The sequence below is a fragment of the Sphaeramia orbicularis genome, chromosome 5 (assembly GCF_902148855.1).
Source record: "Sphaeramia orbicularis chromosome 5, fSphaOr1.1, whole genome shotgun sequence".
Lineage (NCBI taxonomy): Eukaryota > Metazoa > Chordata > Actinopteri > Kurtiformes > Apogonidae > Sphaeramia > Sphaeramia orbicularis.
Genome location: NC_043961.1, coordinates 37,271,888 through 37,288,510, shown reverse-complemented (window position 1 = coordinate 37,288,510; position 16,623 = coordinate 37,271,888). Strand labels below are relative to the sequence as shown.

At 36.8% G+C, this 16,623-nt stretch overlaps 1 protein-coding gene across 2 annotated transcripts in view; it reads right to left on the bottom strand.

Annotated features, from left to right (window-relative positions):
* LOC115420093 (semaphorin-3D) overlaps positions 1-16,623 on the bottom strand; it is a 132,121-nt gene that overhangs the window by 21,157 nt on the left and 94,341 nt on the right. For both annotated transcript variants that reach the window (XM_030135319.1, XM_030135320.1), the window contains exons 3-10: positions 13,578-13,732; positions 13,370-13,432; positions 10,728-10,847; positions 9,177-9,267; positions 4,161-4,289; positions 3,851-3,993; positions 1,661-1,775; positions 1,075-1,144 (exon numbers count right to left, since the gene is read on the bottom strand). In XM_030135319.1, the coding sequence (XP_029991179.1) occupies positions 1,075-1,144; positions 1,661-1,775; positions 3,851-3,993; positions 4,161-4,289; positions 9,177-9,267; positions 10,728-10,847; positions 13,370-13,432; positions 13,578-13,732 (886 nt within the window). The remainder of the gene's footprint in view (positions 1-1,074; positions 1,145-1,660; positions 1,776-3,850; positions 3,994-4,160; positions 4,290-9,176; positions 9,268-10,727; positions 10,848-13,369; positions 13,433-13,577; positions 13,733-16,623) is intronic.

Sequence of the window (16,623 nt, the reverse complement as noted above, 5' to 3'; positions counted from 1 at the left end):
GCTAAAAAGTTATTAAACATTTTAGATCAGTAGATGCTTTTGACTGCTGGTAGTTTTAAGCCTTTAAATCAGGGGTGTCAAACTCATTTTAGTTCAGGGGCCACATTAAGCCAAAATTGATCAGAAATGGGCTGAACCAGTGAAATAATAACATAATAACATAAATAATGTCAACTCCAAATTGTTCTAAAATTCAAATTCTATGTTTTAGAGCGAAAAAAGTAAAATTATACGATGACAATGTTTGCATCTACCAACTATCCTTTAAAACAATGTGAATAACATAAACAAACTGAAATTCTTAAGAAAACTAAGTCCAATTTCAACAATATTATGTCCCTGCTTATCATTTACACATGTAAATTACAACTTACAAATCACTGTGGATCAACACACACACAAAACATTTAATAAAGAGGCAGAATATTGGTAAACTTACACTTCAGATATTTCAAATTTTTCATATTTGTTCAGATTATTCATGTTTTTTTGTGAAATGATTGTTTGTTTTTGTGTAAGTACAGTAAAATGACATACAAATGTTTACATTTAGAAGAGAAACATTTGGAGTTGTGAGTATTTATAGGTTATTATGATAGTATTTTACTGATCTGACCCATTTGAGATTAAAGTGGTCTGTATGTGGAACCTAAAATAAAAGGATTAATACCTTCAGTGCAATTTTTACTTTTCACAAATAATCCCACAGGCCGGACTGGACCCTTTGGCGGGCTGGATTTGGCCCCTGGGCCGCATGTGTGACACATGTGCTTTAAATGAACCGCTTTGTATCAGACATTTAGCTTTGTATCGTTTCCAAAAATCAAAAAGGTATTATTGTATTTTTTATAGTTTCTGGAATGGTTTATGGCTTTATTTTTTATGAGGTACAGGATTCAGATGACAATAATCAGGTTAGACAGATATGAGATGTGTACCAAAAACAGAGAGGAAACTTGTAAATCCTCAAATAAACATAAATCTATGAAGACAGGAGTCTCATAAATAAGAAAACAGCAGATGTTTCTAAATTCACATCATGAACAAACTCATAAAATAAATGTGTTTTCTTACCTGGATGTACTGAAGACACCATAGATGGTGGGGTTTTGGGGGTCCTTAGTCTCCAAAACAAATATGTCCTCTACAAAAACAAAACGAAACAGTGATATCATTAAAATCCAATATGAAAAGTTTTGTCAATGTTTCCAGTTCTTTTATTGTTGCTTGTCGGTTGACTGTATGCCATTTTGAATTCCACTACACCTGTATTAATGTTATAACGCTTATAAGGTTTATTCCATAATGTCTAAGGAAAAGGTTCTACTTTTTTTTTTTTTTTTTTTTTTTTTTTACAAATTTTAGAGTGAGCTGGAAGAACTTTACAAGCTGAGGTGATGGCAGTTCAATGTAATTCGGGTCCTTCTAGGAGCAGTGGGATGATAAAGGACATGGGAGGAGAAAAGAAGGAAGGAAAGGAGGAGACCTTTGTGCTTGTCACTCTGGTTCTTCTTTTGAAAGTCAAAGGACAGGAAGATGAAGTAAGAGAAGGAGGGTGGACAGCAGAGACATACAGTAATATCAAAGCTCTGTCCAGTACACTTACATAAGAAACAGGAGAACACTGAAGGGACAGGAAGGAAAGGGAAGGAAGCGTTACCGAGCTCATCAAACTGTGTGTCGACTCCAGACGGGCCAGGGACGGAGCACACCAGCCTGGCTTTAAGGAAGGTGGTCCAGCGGTTGATCAGACTCCTCTTCCCTCCAAGGTCATTCTGGAACAGAAAAGACAGAAAGGGTAAGGAAAGACATGATAAGATACATAGGACGATGGAGGAGAAAAGGAATCTAATCCCTAGACAGAACTGTGCAAATCAATGTGAAAATAACTAATGGAACACCCTGCCTGACACAACTAGACTTGCCACATCAGTAGCCATTTTTAAAAACAGGTTAAAAACATATCTTTTTCCGACAGCGTTCCATTGAGTTGTGTGTGTGCATGTGCGAGTTTAAGTGTGTGTACATATGATTGTTTACTTGCACTTTCACTCTCTTTTTTTTATTACTGTTTTTTATTTTGTATACTGTTGTGAAGCACATTGAGTCTGCCTTATGCATGAAATGTGCTTTAGAAATAAAGTTGAATTGAATTGAATTAAATAATATAGTAACACATGCTAATTTAATTTGTACTCTGTATCTGCCAACAAACAGTTAAGGTTTTTTTTTTTTTATTCTTCTATATGTACAGTTAAGGTTAAGGTTAAGGTTGACTTGCTTTATTATCCCTGAGGGGAAATTTGGTCTTTGCATTTTACCCATCTACAATACATAGCATTAGTATTCACACATACTAGGAGCTGCCATTGAAGGCGTTCAGGGACCAACTCCAGATCTTCATCAGCACCGTGGTCAAGGACACTGACAGGAGGATTAACCTATATTGTTTTACATTTGACTGCATTAGTCTGGGACTACGTTGGCTTAATACTTTGGCTTTATCGACAAACATCTCTGTAACTCAGAAGTCTTTAGAGGACAGTTCTGATGGTTTACTAAGGGATTATGACACTTGTGCTTATTTTATTTTCAATCTAAAGCCTCGACAGTCTATTTTTTCTGTCTTTAGTGAATAATATGAACAACTGCCATAATAGCTCAACTAAAATTATATCAATGATTTCCAGATGTATTAAATGCATTCATCAGGTTCCAATATAATTTTTTTTGGTTGCCATATGAAGTTTTCTGTCTTTTTACCAATAAAACTACAAGAGCACTGTGAGCACTTTTATATTACTACCACTGCAGTTTTTTTTTTTTTTTTAATAGCAACAACACATTAGCAATGTTTCTAACTCACTCTATACAAACTCACCAAAGTTTCCCAGTTGTGAAAGATTTTCTTGACAAAAATCCATATGATCTGTTATATTTCTTGCAAAATTTTACGGCTCTACCACAAATGCTCATATATAGTTATGAACTTGTGGTGTTTTGTCCCTTGGAGCTAAATTTAGTATTAGTATTCACGTCGTTCTGAACAGATATTGATAAAAAATTCCACATTTTGACTTTTTGACTATGAATATTTTCCAAACAAGGATTGCTTGAATTTACGACGGCATATTAGGCCCACATAAGAAAATAAAAACGCGCGTGACTACGAGAATAAAGTCGTAATATTTCAAGAATAAAGTCATAATATAATGGGAACCAAGTTGTAATTAAAAAAAAAAAAAACTTGTTATTTAGCAAAAATAATGTCATACTTTTATGAGATTAAAGTTATAATATTTTGAGAGTAAAGCCATAATATTACGAGAATACAAACAGGTGGTAAAAATATCAATTTTACGAGAATAAAGTCGTACCCACTCATCGCATAATGGAGAACTTGGAACATTTTGTGAGGTTATACCTAAATTTGGGGTTCGTCTGGTCCAACAGAAGTGAGCATTGCTGCTTGTAACCAGAAACTATCAAATTTATTTTCAAAATATTACGACTTTGATTTTATAAAAGTACAACATTATTTTCATTAAATAATGAGTTCTCTGAAAACTACAACTTTACGGCTTTACTCACGAAATATTATGACTTTAATCTCATAAAAGTACAACATTATTTTGTTAAATAATGAGTTTTTTGGAAACTACAGTTTTATTCTCATTATATTATGACTTTATTCTCAAAATATTATGACTTTATTCTCATAGGGACAAGCGTTTTTTTTTTTTTCTTATGTGGCCCAAATGCGCCGTCACATGACTTGCTTTGAAATGTTGTACTTATAGGTATATATAGACTTGAAAGTGTTTTTCTTTAATTCTATCCATTTTTCTACCTTGCAAACTCGAGCCACTCGGCTGTAAACCCTTTTGTCCCACTGTCCAGCCTCCACCGCTCTCTCCTTGAAGAAAAAGTAGACTTTGTCATCGTCTGGACTGTGAGTGTCGGGGATGGAGAAGGAGCCTACAAACTCCGGTTCTGCAGGAAGGACAGATAATGTTCAGCCAATTCTACGTTTGTACAGGAACATCACTCTTTTCTACCATGAGTCAACGTTTACTGGCACATCCCCTGTGTTTCCTTGCTAACAAACTGAAGTAATGAAGAAATTTGAAAGACCAGACACAAAACTGTGAGCGTCTCACCGTTCAACCAGTTGTGATCATAGGCTTCAGTGCGGATGTAATGTTGACTGCTGCCCTGAAGTGAAGTCCGGAAGATTGCAGCATTGGCTCCCATGAAATCTACTGAGGTGCCAGCATACAGATCTCCATCTATGGAGGAAAACAGCAACATAAAGGAAACAAAACAGACTGAGAAACAGCTCTGTGTAAACCTCTCACCTTCATTCAAATAATTACATATGTGTTATATTTGCATTACATGAAACAATAAATTCTTACACCCCTACAGAAAGTGATTACTATGTTTGTTCAGTGCAGAGATTGTTCCAACATGTATTCTCCTCATTTGGCCTCATATCATAATATTCTTTCTGTGGTAATGAGTCTCAGTAAAACAGTATTTACAAGCTTATGCATTAAAATGTAAAGGTAACTGTTACTTTCATCTTTTTCTCTATGCTAGAGCTCACTGAGTAGCAATAAAATAATATTATGGTTATATAATCATACAGTAAAACTAGCTGTACACCACTCCACTACAAAGCATTGTATGAAATCATGAGCGCTTGCCCTTAATATTTGTTGACGCACTTAAACATCCAATTACAGTAAATAAGTGAAATTGTACACAGCTCCAAAGCCTCAAGCTATTACTCATACTTGAGCAATGAAGAACAGATTTTTTAAATTACGAGTTGGAGGCACAGATAATAACACTGAGTATAGACTGTAAACATCTTTAAAGCTGTAGCTACAGGATCCAGTGTTTAACAACACGCAGATCTCTGTCATAAATGATGTTTTATGTTTTACTGTATCAGCTTTTGTGCAGCTGTTTTCTTAAGAATTACCTTTGGTGTTTTAATTGCTGCTCATGATGGATAAACCATCATTATGTTAAGTGCAATAGTGTTTTGGCAACAAAGAGGACTCACTTAAGTTGAGGTAATATCACAGCCAAGATGAGTGCAATAAGGGAGAGGTCGTGCAAAAATCAAGCATGTTTTTTCCTGCCTTTGACCATGGTTCACAAAGTCAATGCACAGAGAGAAAAGAAGCATTAAAACCCTGGATTTTGTGGATTCCTTTCTTCCAATTATCCATAATACCTCCAATTTCGATCTTTCTTTTTTTTTATTAAGGGTATGTACCTCAGTGTTACTACAAAAAGATAAAATTCCTAAGAGACAGAATTTAAAACAAACTGACATAATACTGACGAGAGAAGTGATAATAATATTGATTATTTCATTACAATTGTACCATTCACTGGGTTGAATATATTAGAAAACAAGTCAACATTTAGTCCAAGAAGTTGATGTGTTAAAAGCAGCAAAATGAGAAACATAAGTGACTTTGACCAGGTCTATATTGTAACGGTGAGGACTGGGTCAGAGCATCCCCACAACTGCAGGTCATGTTGGGTGTTCCTGGTCTGCAGTGGTTAGTACCGACCAAGAACGGACAAAGGAAGGACATCCCAATTTTAGGACAGTTCATCTGTGGGAGCTGTTAGACAAATAAATCTGATCTATGGTGGTCCACTTCTCTACTTCCAGGACTTCAGGAATCTGCTGTTAACGTCTTGGTCCAGATACCACAGCACACCTTCAGACGTTTGGTGGAGTCTAGGCCTTGGGTTTGAGCTGTTTTTGGGAAAAACTGGAACCTAAAGAATATTAGACAGATGCGGTTGATGTTCTTTAGATACTTTTGGTTGGTGCGAACCACTTTACACTGGGAATGAACAACAAGACCTGGAGATGATCTGGCCCAGTGATTTATCCATCACAATTTCTCTCTTGTCAAAGTTGCTCAGATCCCAGTTCTTGCCACTTTGCTGTTTCTAACACATTAACTTTGAAGGCTAAATGTTCATTTGCTGACTGATATATCCCACCCACTGACAGGTCCCATTAAAATGAGATCATTAAAAGTTAATACTACAGTCTAAAACAGGGGTGGCCAACGCTGGTCCTGGAGAGCCCCTGTCCTGCCTGTTTTAAATGTTTCCCTCTTCCAGCACACCTGAGGGTTGATATCAGACTTCTGCAGAGCTTGATGATAGGCTTATCATTTGAATCAGCTGTGTTGGAAGAGAAATACATCTAAAACATGCAGGATAGTGGCTCTCCAGGACCAGGGTTGGCCACCCCTGGTCTAAAAGGTAATAGTTGTAGTTGCTTAAATCACACTGTCATACTTTATTTCTCACTATCTTGTTAATTACCTCCGCCAAGGAGGTTATGTTTTTGCCAGGGTTTGTTTGTTTGTTTGTTTGTTTGTCTGTCCGTTAGTGTGCAACATAACTCAAAAAGTTATGGACAGATTTGGATGAAATTTTCAGGGTTTGTTGGAAATGGGATAAGGAAGAAATGATTAAATTTTGGTGGTGATCGGGGGTGGGGGGGCCCACAGGGGGGGCCACTGATCGTTAGTGTGCAACATAACTCAAAAAGTTATGGACAGATTTGGATGAAATTTTCAGGGTTTGTTGGAAATGGGATAAGGAAGAAATGATTAAATTTTGGTGGTATTCGGGGGCGGGGGGGCCCACGGGGGGGCCCACTGATCAGCCTTGGCGGAGGTCTGCGCTCTCCGAGTGCTTCTAGTTTAACTCATGTACTTTGCATATTTATTCAATTTCTCCAACAAAAGTATAAAACTAAGTTTATCTGAGAAAACTGGACTTGAAAGTTTATATTCATGTATTGAACTCCCTCTGGAGTCCCACTCCAGTCCAGTTGGTTGTGTTAATTTATTTCTTTAAACACCTTTAAGGAGGTTTGACAACTGTCAACTAGAAGCACTCGGAGAGCGCAGACCTCCGCCAAGGCTGATCAGTGGCCCCCCCCGTGGGCCCCCCCACGCCAAGGAGGTTATGTTTTTGCCAGGGTTTGTTTGTTTGTTTGTCTGTCTGTCTGTCTGTCCGTTAGTGTGCAACATAACTCAAAAAGTTATGGACAGATTTTGATGAAATTTTGTGGTCTGCACCCCCCCCCCTGTGGGCCCCCCCACCCCCGATCACCACCAAAATTTAATCATTTCTTCCTTATCCCATTTCCAACAAACCCTGAAAATTTCATCCAAATCTGTCCATAACTTTTTGAGTTATGTTGCACACTAACGGACAGACAAACAGACAGACAAACAAACAAACCCTGGCAAAAACATAACCTCCTTGGCGGAGGTAAAAATGCCACAGAAGAAGAAGACACGCAGTGCTTAGTTAGTGACTGTCGATGAGCAGGAGAGGAACACTGAAGTTTTCTGAGGCAATGTAGAAGGTCATTTTAGACCAGGGGTGGGCAATCCTGGTCCTTGAGGGCCGGTATCCTGCATGTTTTAGATGTTTCCCTCTTCCAGCACACCTGAAGGTCATTATCAGGCTTCTGCAGAGCTTGATGATAGACTTATCATGTGAACCAGGTGTGTTGGAAGAGGGAAACATCTAAAACATGCAGGATACTGGCCCTTGAGGACCAGGATTGCCCTCCCCTGTTTTAGACGGAAAGAAGTGTTTGGATTCTCTGAAACCCTAGAAGTAAACAAACACATGCTACAGTGTTGTGCTGTAATGAGCACAAACACACTGATTTGAAGTGCTGCTTACATGTCAAGGTTCCTTCCTTGAAGTTTCCCAGAGCAGTCAGGCTCCACAGGTGTGTTTACGCTCTTCCACCAATGTGGTTGAAGGTGGAATCAGCCAGAACACCGGTTCTTGGAGCGGCCATTTTGAAACACCATGAGTCAGCGTGGCCTTGCTCATTCTAGTTTGGAAATCCTACTTATTCTCAACCTTTTTATCAATCTTTTGGCCTCTATCTTGAGGAAGGCCTTCCTCTCTCATCTATCATAAGAACCTCTGGTGAAAAAGAAAAATCCAAAACTAAATAGCGCTCCATTCCCAGTTAGATTAAAACTATTTAAATGTCCTATTTCCTTCACTTCTTTTTCTACCTCAGTTCTTGTCTAACTGCAGAAAATTACCTATGTACTGCTTACATGTATATGTTACTGTTACAGTATTTTGTTGAGCTTTATTCAGTTATTTAAGTTGCTTACACTTAGAAACATCCATTTAATTATACTTGATATTTTTGAGCAAATTAAATAAGCTGAACTAGTAGATATGAAATAAACTGAACTTAAGACTAACGATCATGTTTACTTGGCTTTTTTGAGTGCAAACAGTTTTGTTTCGGTTTGATTAAGTAAGATCAACTGGTCATATTTTTCAGTGTACTTTTCTGTCAGTGGTTAGAATGTTACAGCTGATCGGTGATGGCAACCTTTTTGGCCACATTTACTTTAAGGACAAAACTAGTCCAGTGAGGATTTGCAGACCAAATTCTTAAAAATACGTGAACTTCAACAGTGCATATAGTGCAGTCACTACAAATTATCTGGTAGGGGAATGTTATAAATACTGTTTCACATTTTAGCCTCTTACAACTTGTTTGATGATTGTTCATTTCGATGTCTTTTTGCCACTTCTGACTGAGCACATTGATTTTATACATATCACTTATTAATTATTCAGTTGTAAAATAAAACTAAAACCACAATATCCTCATTAGTTAGGGTCCAGCAGTTGTTTGGTGTGATGGTGAACAGTAGATATCTTGTTTAATGTAAAAAAAAAACCCCAAAAACCTCTAAATCTGTACCCATGAGTATAAGATTTATAGTACTTAGTTTGAAAACTTTAGTCTTATTTTATGGGGTCTCTTTGTGCTCCAAATCCAGAAGTAGGAGATGTATTTTATGTCCCTAATGTCGTATAGGCCAACATCTGACGTCAGGATGTGAAATAACTCAAACAGACCACACAGGCCACAGCTGAAGAGATGATCTGCAGCGAAGAATCGGACAGTGCTTTGATTGTACGCTGCAGAACATTACTGTCACCAGAACATGAATATGGCTGCGAGAGAATGACAGGAAATGATTTGATATATCCACACTCTGGCCTTTAGGTTTGAGCACACGTGTGGGTGGACACAGTGTGTTATGTGTGGAGTGGATGAGACCCACCAGTCAGTCTTGCAGTGAAAGGCTCTTTGGGGCTGAAGGGACATTTTCCTCTGCCAGACTCCAGTGTGTGAGACAACATGAACAACGGCTCCTGTGGGAGAGGAAAAGCCAGATAGACAGACCACACAAAGACACGGAATGACAGGAGAGCAAATGGGAAACCGATGTCAACGTCCACAGTCATTGATTTATCATAAAATTGTCAATTATCAATACAAAATAGTAGATCTGTGAAGAGGCTATAAACTACGGCCTGACTGATACTGGATGTTTAGGAGGAAGTAGAAAACCTTGATGATGACACAGACTGTTTTGAGTGATATATACACAGCCTGGACAAAAAAACACACTAATATTTTGTTGAACCGCAGCTGCAGTGTGGCATCTTTACAGTTTATTTCCATCATTTCTATTTCACATAACATTGCTGAATATTGATCTGGCTAATGGAAACAACCCCATATCATAACACTGCCCCCAGAGGCTTGTACTGCAGGCACTAGACATGATGGGTAATCACTTTATTCACCTCTCTTCTCACCATAGGTCAATCTAGACTCATTAGACCATATAACTTCTTTCCATTGAAACACAGTTCAGTCTTCATACTCTATCAAACTAATGGTTGTTTGAGAAATCAGAAGATGCTCAGTTCATCAGTTAAGGTTAAAGAACTGTCGCAGCTGAAACATATGAATCACTGCAGTAATCATCCAATGAAAGAATCTGAACTATTTGTGTTGGTTAAATCCAGCAGAAGACTTTTTTTGGTTAGACTGTGCATAAATAAACACTTTTTGCAAAGATCCCTTGAATATGTTTTTACTCTTGTGATATGGATATGTAAATGAGGCAGTAGGGAAATTCTGTCTCTGTATTTATCTTTCCCAATACACACACATTACCTAGCATTAGCATTAGCATATAGTACACAAGTGTACAAGAGTTTATGTACACTAAATTATCCAAAATTAGTCTGACATTAGTGAATAGAACAGAAACCTTCACTAATAGTAAATTACTTTCATTGAAAAAATACACATTTAACAAAATATACTGATAACAGAGAATAAGCCTCCTATTAGCATTAGGCTATATATTTAAAACTTTGGCTCGGACTGTGTTTTAAAGTTGTCTGAATACAGTGACATAAGTCAAAAGTAAAGATGTGCTGGAAATACATGGGGTTATGTTACAATCTATATATTTGGACACTATTTTTTCTCAGGAATGAGAAGAAAATACATTACCAAGCAATAATAAGGGCATAGAAATGTAAAACAAATGATTGTTTCTCTTTAATTATGATGGTATACCTTTGGTTTTACATTTGTTGCACTTTTCAGCTGTAATATACTGATTAAAATCTAGAGATTTATGTTAATGAGAATATCTGTCCAGGTTCTCATTTACCCAGGTCATCATTCTTCTTGGTAGTTTTTCTCGGCTCAGCTGGACTGGTTTAGCTCAAAAAAGAGTTAAGCCAGTCCAGTTGAACCGAGAAGAACTACCAAGATAAATGAAAATACTACAATAGTAAATGGTCTTTACCTCTGTGTTCAGGCCCAAGTGCAGGTAATTACACTGTGGGTGGAAAGCACCGGTTCCACAGGCATAAATGTGGGTCTTGTTGAACGGCTGCAAAAGCCGCACGAAGTTGGCACATTCTGTCTGAAAATGAAAAAGTACAATAAAATATATTAAAACCAAACATTGGCAAAAACTCAACACACTCTGAATTTTCTTAGTTCGATATTACACCTGAGGAACATAAGAAAGACATTTACCGCCAGATGTTTTATTGGAGAAAACCTGAAGGAATAAAGATGCTTTTTATTATATTTAACCCTCAAAGACTTTAAACAGCTGCTGGAGCCAAAAAAATCTACTGATGTAAAATGTTTCACTTTTCAACCACTAATCCTATCAGTACATTGAAATAATTCTGGTAAAACGCAATTCTTCAGTTTTTCAGTGGCATCAGTCATGTTGTATTTGGACACTCAGAGGATCCATAATGAACATGGAAAGACTGTCATCATCAGTAACACTGATTCCCCAGTAAAACTCATATAATTTGATAAATAGATGCTTATTTTTATATTCAGTAAATTATATATTTTGCTGAAAAAGTCACTTTTCTTCAGGTTTCTCTGTCATGATACAATAACTTTTGCTTACATGATCATGAACATGACAAATTAAAAATAGAAAAAAAAACACATCTTTATTGAAAAATGCCAAATGCAGAGGATATCATAATAAATTGAGGAGGAAAAGGTTAAATGCTGAGAAAAATTCACTTGAACATCACCACAAAAATAGTTCTAGGTCTTTAAGGGTTAAGAGGATTTTTCAAGTGTCTATACTTATCTTGAATATTTCTCTTTTATGAAGAATTTTTTACTTTTACTGCATACAAATGCGCACAAATATCTATTGATCTTCAATTAGTATTGTAAAGGTGTCATTTATTTAATCAGAGTATTTAATCAGAGCTGGGCGACCAAAATGTTCTTTTTTTTTGTACAGTTGTTTTATGTCTTTTAACATATTCTTGTATTTTATTGTATTATTTTGGTCTTTATTTATTCTTCTGTACAACACTTTGGTCCACTGTGGTTGTTTTAAAGTGCTTTACAAATAAAGTTGGATTGGATTGGATTGGAGAGTCTGAGACCAGGAGAACTAATATGAACATGGATGATGTGAAGTACAGTTAAATTTGCACAGAAAGAAGCAACAGAAATGAAGACATGCATTTAATAATAACAATAATAATAATAATAATAATAATAATAATAATAATAATAATAAAGCACTTTTCATTCAACAGAATCTCAAAGTGCTACAGAAAGAAGACAGTCCAATAGAAAATAGAATACTATGTCAGGAATAAAATACTTAAGTAAATAAAACAGAGCATCATGGTGGCCTATAAAAAGCCTGTCTAAACAGGAATGTTTTTAGCCTCTATTTGAAGGAGTCCAGTGACTGAGGAGCTCTGAGGTGGTCAGGGAGGGAGTTCCCGATACTGGGGGCAGAGGAGAAGGCCTGGTCTACCATGGTCCGAAGTTTAGTTCAGGGGGGGGAGGAGGAGGTTGGAGCTGTGGGGCCGGAGACCACGGGTGGAAGTGTGAGGGGTGAGAAGGTCCTTGAGGTAGTCGGGGGCGTTTTTATGGAGGCACTTGAAGGTGATGAGGGCGGTCTCATAATTAATTCTGAAGGGGACTGGTAGCCAGTGGAGGTTATGGAGAATGGGAGTGATTTATACATTTAAGAGCTTTTATTTGATTGAACAACTTGAATCAGTACTTCAAATTCTACTATTCTTATAAACCAGGGGTGTTAAACTCATTTCAGTTCAGGGGCCACATTCAGCCCAATTTCATCTCAAGTGGGCCGGACCACTAAAATAATAACAGGGAAAAAAGTAAAACTATATTGTGATCAGGTTTACATCCACAACGTTTTCTTAAAAATCTGAAAAACATGAACAACTTGAATTGTCTTAAGAAAAACAAGTGCAATTTTAACAGTATTCTGACTCGATTTATCAGTTTATCATTTACACATGTACATTACAATTGCACAAAACATTTAGTAGCAGGCAGAATATTGGTAAAATTGCTTTTACTTTTCTTAAAAGATTTCCATTTGTTCATATTTGCTCAGGTTATTCATGTTTTTTGTAAACGTATAGTTTGGTAATGTAAACATTTTGATGTAATTGAACTTTTTTTTACACCGAAAAAACGAAGAGAAAATTTGGGCTTGTGATTATTTATAGGTTATTATGATAATATTTTACTGGTTCTGACCCACTTGAAATCTAATTGGACTGTATGTGTCTGTATGTGGAACCTGAATTAAAATGATTTTGACACCACTGATTGTTAATATCTCCAGTGTAATTTTTGGATTTCACAAATTCATCCCACGGGCCAGATTGGACCCTCTGGTGGGCTGGATTTGGCCCCTGGGCTGCATGTTTGACACCTGTGTTTTAAACAAATATCTTTACTTCTACTTGAAGGAAGAACATGTACTTCTGCTACCTTTAGGAGACAAACACAGATCATGTGCTACACAGAAAGTGCAAGTGTATTTTGCACAGTAGCAGTAAAAATGTTGCCTGATTTTTGATTCGTTTCTTTGTTTACTTCAATATAAATTCAGTAAAAGACACTTACTTCCAGACCTTTCCCTGCCAGCATGCAGTGCTCCACATGTTCTTTAGCTGCAGGCCAGTAGATCTGAATAAGAAATGTCCAAAACTTAGTGAAAACAGTTTATTTTACAACAATAACTTATGCAATTCAGTCTTTATTATTTAATTCAGGTTGACTTAAGATGCAACAAACATTACAGATCATTAGTGGTGTGTTTTTAATGTCTCACCATACGAGTGGGCAGGTCCAAACTGTCAGGCTTTAGCAGGTAGATGTGGTCTTTTCCTCCCACCAATAACCAGCCTTGATCTTCATCTAGCAGCAGCGCCTGATAGCCACCGCTGACCCCGCCCTCCCAGAAAACCGCCAAACCGTTCTTCAGGTCTGCAAATAAAAGGAACAAAGCATTTTATTCACTTTCATTTTTTCACACACAAAGCAGCAGCAGTTCATCATCCAGGCTGCGGGGCCTTTGCCTGTGGCCTCTCTGGGGAGTCGGTGCTAAAGCAGGCAGAAAACGACCTGAACAAGCAGAGCAAATTAACCCTGAAACGCCGCCTGTGCCCTGCAGCCGGGCGGCCACACTGTTTACTCTGTAACACTGTCAGCCTGGACTCCAACAGCTATGAATGATGAACTGGACTGAGGAGCGAAAAAAGTAGCTTCATTCTGCATTATATTACAACTCAAATGATCTATAGTCCAATAATATTAACACACTACAAAAATGCATCATATATACTTGTAGCTTTAGGAAAATGTTTGATATTTTCTGACTCGATCACTTTCTCAGCTGTACTTTATTTATTTATTTTTTATTTATTTTTTATTGAGTCATCCCAAACCAGCCATAATATTATTTTCTTTTTCTTTTTTCCAGTGGTGGATGACCTATATTTATACTATACGTGATCAAAGTTATATATATCAAGGTATAAATAAAAAATACACTTCTGACTCTTAGGAAAATACAATAAGGTAAATGCAGATGCTAGAAAAAGAGTCCTTTCAGTGGCATAGACAAATAAGTAAGATACAAACACACATTTGAATGTATAGAGTCACTAAAAAATAAGCAGATAAATACGTTAATAACATTTTTTAAAAGAAAAATGGTGGTTGACTCTGGGGTATATGATTAATTCTCCTCTCCTCTGTGTAACAGGTGGAATAATTCACCGGGGTCAGGACTCCAACACTTAATGAAAGTAGGTTTTTGGAGTCTTAGTATGTAAGTAATCTGCACCATTTGATTAATTTTCCATTAATTTTTGGATCCAGCCCACAAAGTTGAAATAACTTTGTTTTCAGACACATTCCTCTTTTTATTCCTATTTATACACATCAGTAATCACCTTTGACCTGATGCCATGATTATCCCAGTTACACTTTATCTATCAAAAATAAATCACATTGTCACAATCACTGCATGAGATAACGAAAAAATATTTTATTCCAACTTTATGGGCAACAGTTTTTGTGTGGGGATCTGGTTCCAGTCATCAGTTAAGATCAGTTAAGACATGTCAGAGCTGCAGTGAATAGAATATGTAAGATAGGGGATATTCTGATGGAAAACCTCTTATAATGGCACTGAATACCCTTTTCCAGAATAGGATTAATTTAAAACACAAGCAGAATATATGGATATGATCAGGAATGTAAAGTTCCAATTATCAGTTTTAACCCTGTAAAGCCTGAACCATTAAAACATTGACAGAAAATTCCAGTTCTTTGAAAGTGGAGTCTTTATTGGTCTTTCTGAACAACCAAAGAAATGTTTTTTTAAAATATCAATTTCCATGTATGAGTTTCAGTTTGTATCATATTTGACACATTAGGTCCCAATGCTCAAATATTATTATTTTTGACCAAACAAAAACATAATACAACGCAAACATGTCTAACAAATTGGTAATTCCTTTTCAAAAGTTCTGCCTCCTTCCTCATTAATGACAATCTTGTAGTGTCACTGGAAAGGCCACTGGTGAACGAATTCCTCCCCCCTGGTGGATTATCCATGTATTTCAATATATTTTATTGCATACATCAGGTTTTTCAAGAAAAAAATATCGCACTAATCATGTAGAGGGCTTCAAAACTCATGTATCAAATATGATGCGTTTGGCGTTATAGGGTTAAGTAAAATATCCCTACATTTTTTTTTTGTGTTATGTGATAAAAATCTGAATACTTGTACATTTGAGCGAGACTGTTGGACAAAATATTGAAAACATGCTTAAGAATGCTGGGTCCTGAAATTTCTAAATACTTTATAAACTGAATAATGAATTGGCTCATTGATAAGATAAGATCGGTACATTAACTAACAATGCAAACAATCATCACAATGAGGTTAATTCAATCATGCATATGGGATATTTCTTCAGCTGAACATACTTTCATAAAAACAGCTTGGATACAAAAACAGGTCAGTGCATTTCATCTGAAAATCTCTTATGTTTCAATAACACACACTCATTCCGGTTTGTGGTTGGACATTTTATGAGCTCCAGCTGTAAATGTTAACTTGAGTAACAAACGGCTAATTAACCTTGAAATTCTCTAAGTTTTCCTGCCTGTAACCTGCCTCTGTAAGTCAGCCGTGTTGACCTGCCCGCGCTGCAAATAATCACCTGAATGAGTGGAGGAAATTAACCATGAAACTCCATGAGAGCGCCGACGTCCAGACTGAGAGGAAAAGACCCCACAGTGGATGCAGAGTACGAACTTATGTACACAGAGACACTGCTGTGTGTCCTGGTGGCTCGAAAGACGACAAGCCGTGGCTTTGAATGCAGCACGGCACATTTGTTACACTTCACCACCACCAAAACGCATTTAAGAAGAAATAAATCACCGCTTTGACAATCACACTGCTTTCATCAAGCTTGACACCAGAGTTTCTGCTCGCTAAGCAGCCGTGGAAAATACAGAGGAGAAAAAATCCACAGCAGAGGTATATCTACTTTAAGTTTATTTGTACAACTTAGTCTAAAAGAGTCTCACAGCCCCCCTATTAAAAAGTTATAAATCATGGTGATAAATCAATGTAAATCCTTAGCATTACAAAGAAAATCTATTAGATTAAAAAAACAGTCTTGCAGCCAGAAAAAGTAGGAAAAGCCACAATGAGGTAAAAGCATCTGTGAAAGTTAATGATCAGCTGCCCTAAAACTGTATCTACACAGACTCCTCGCCAAGTCAGAAAGACATAAAAATGAGGTTTATGACTGGAAAAGTTTACATTAAATAGTCAAACAAGCAGAAAAATA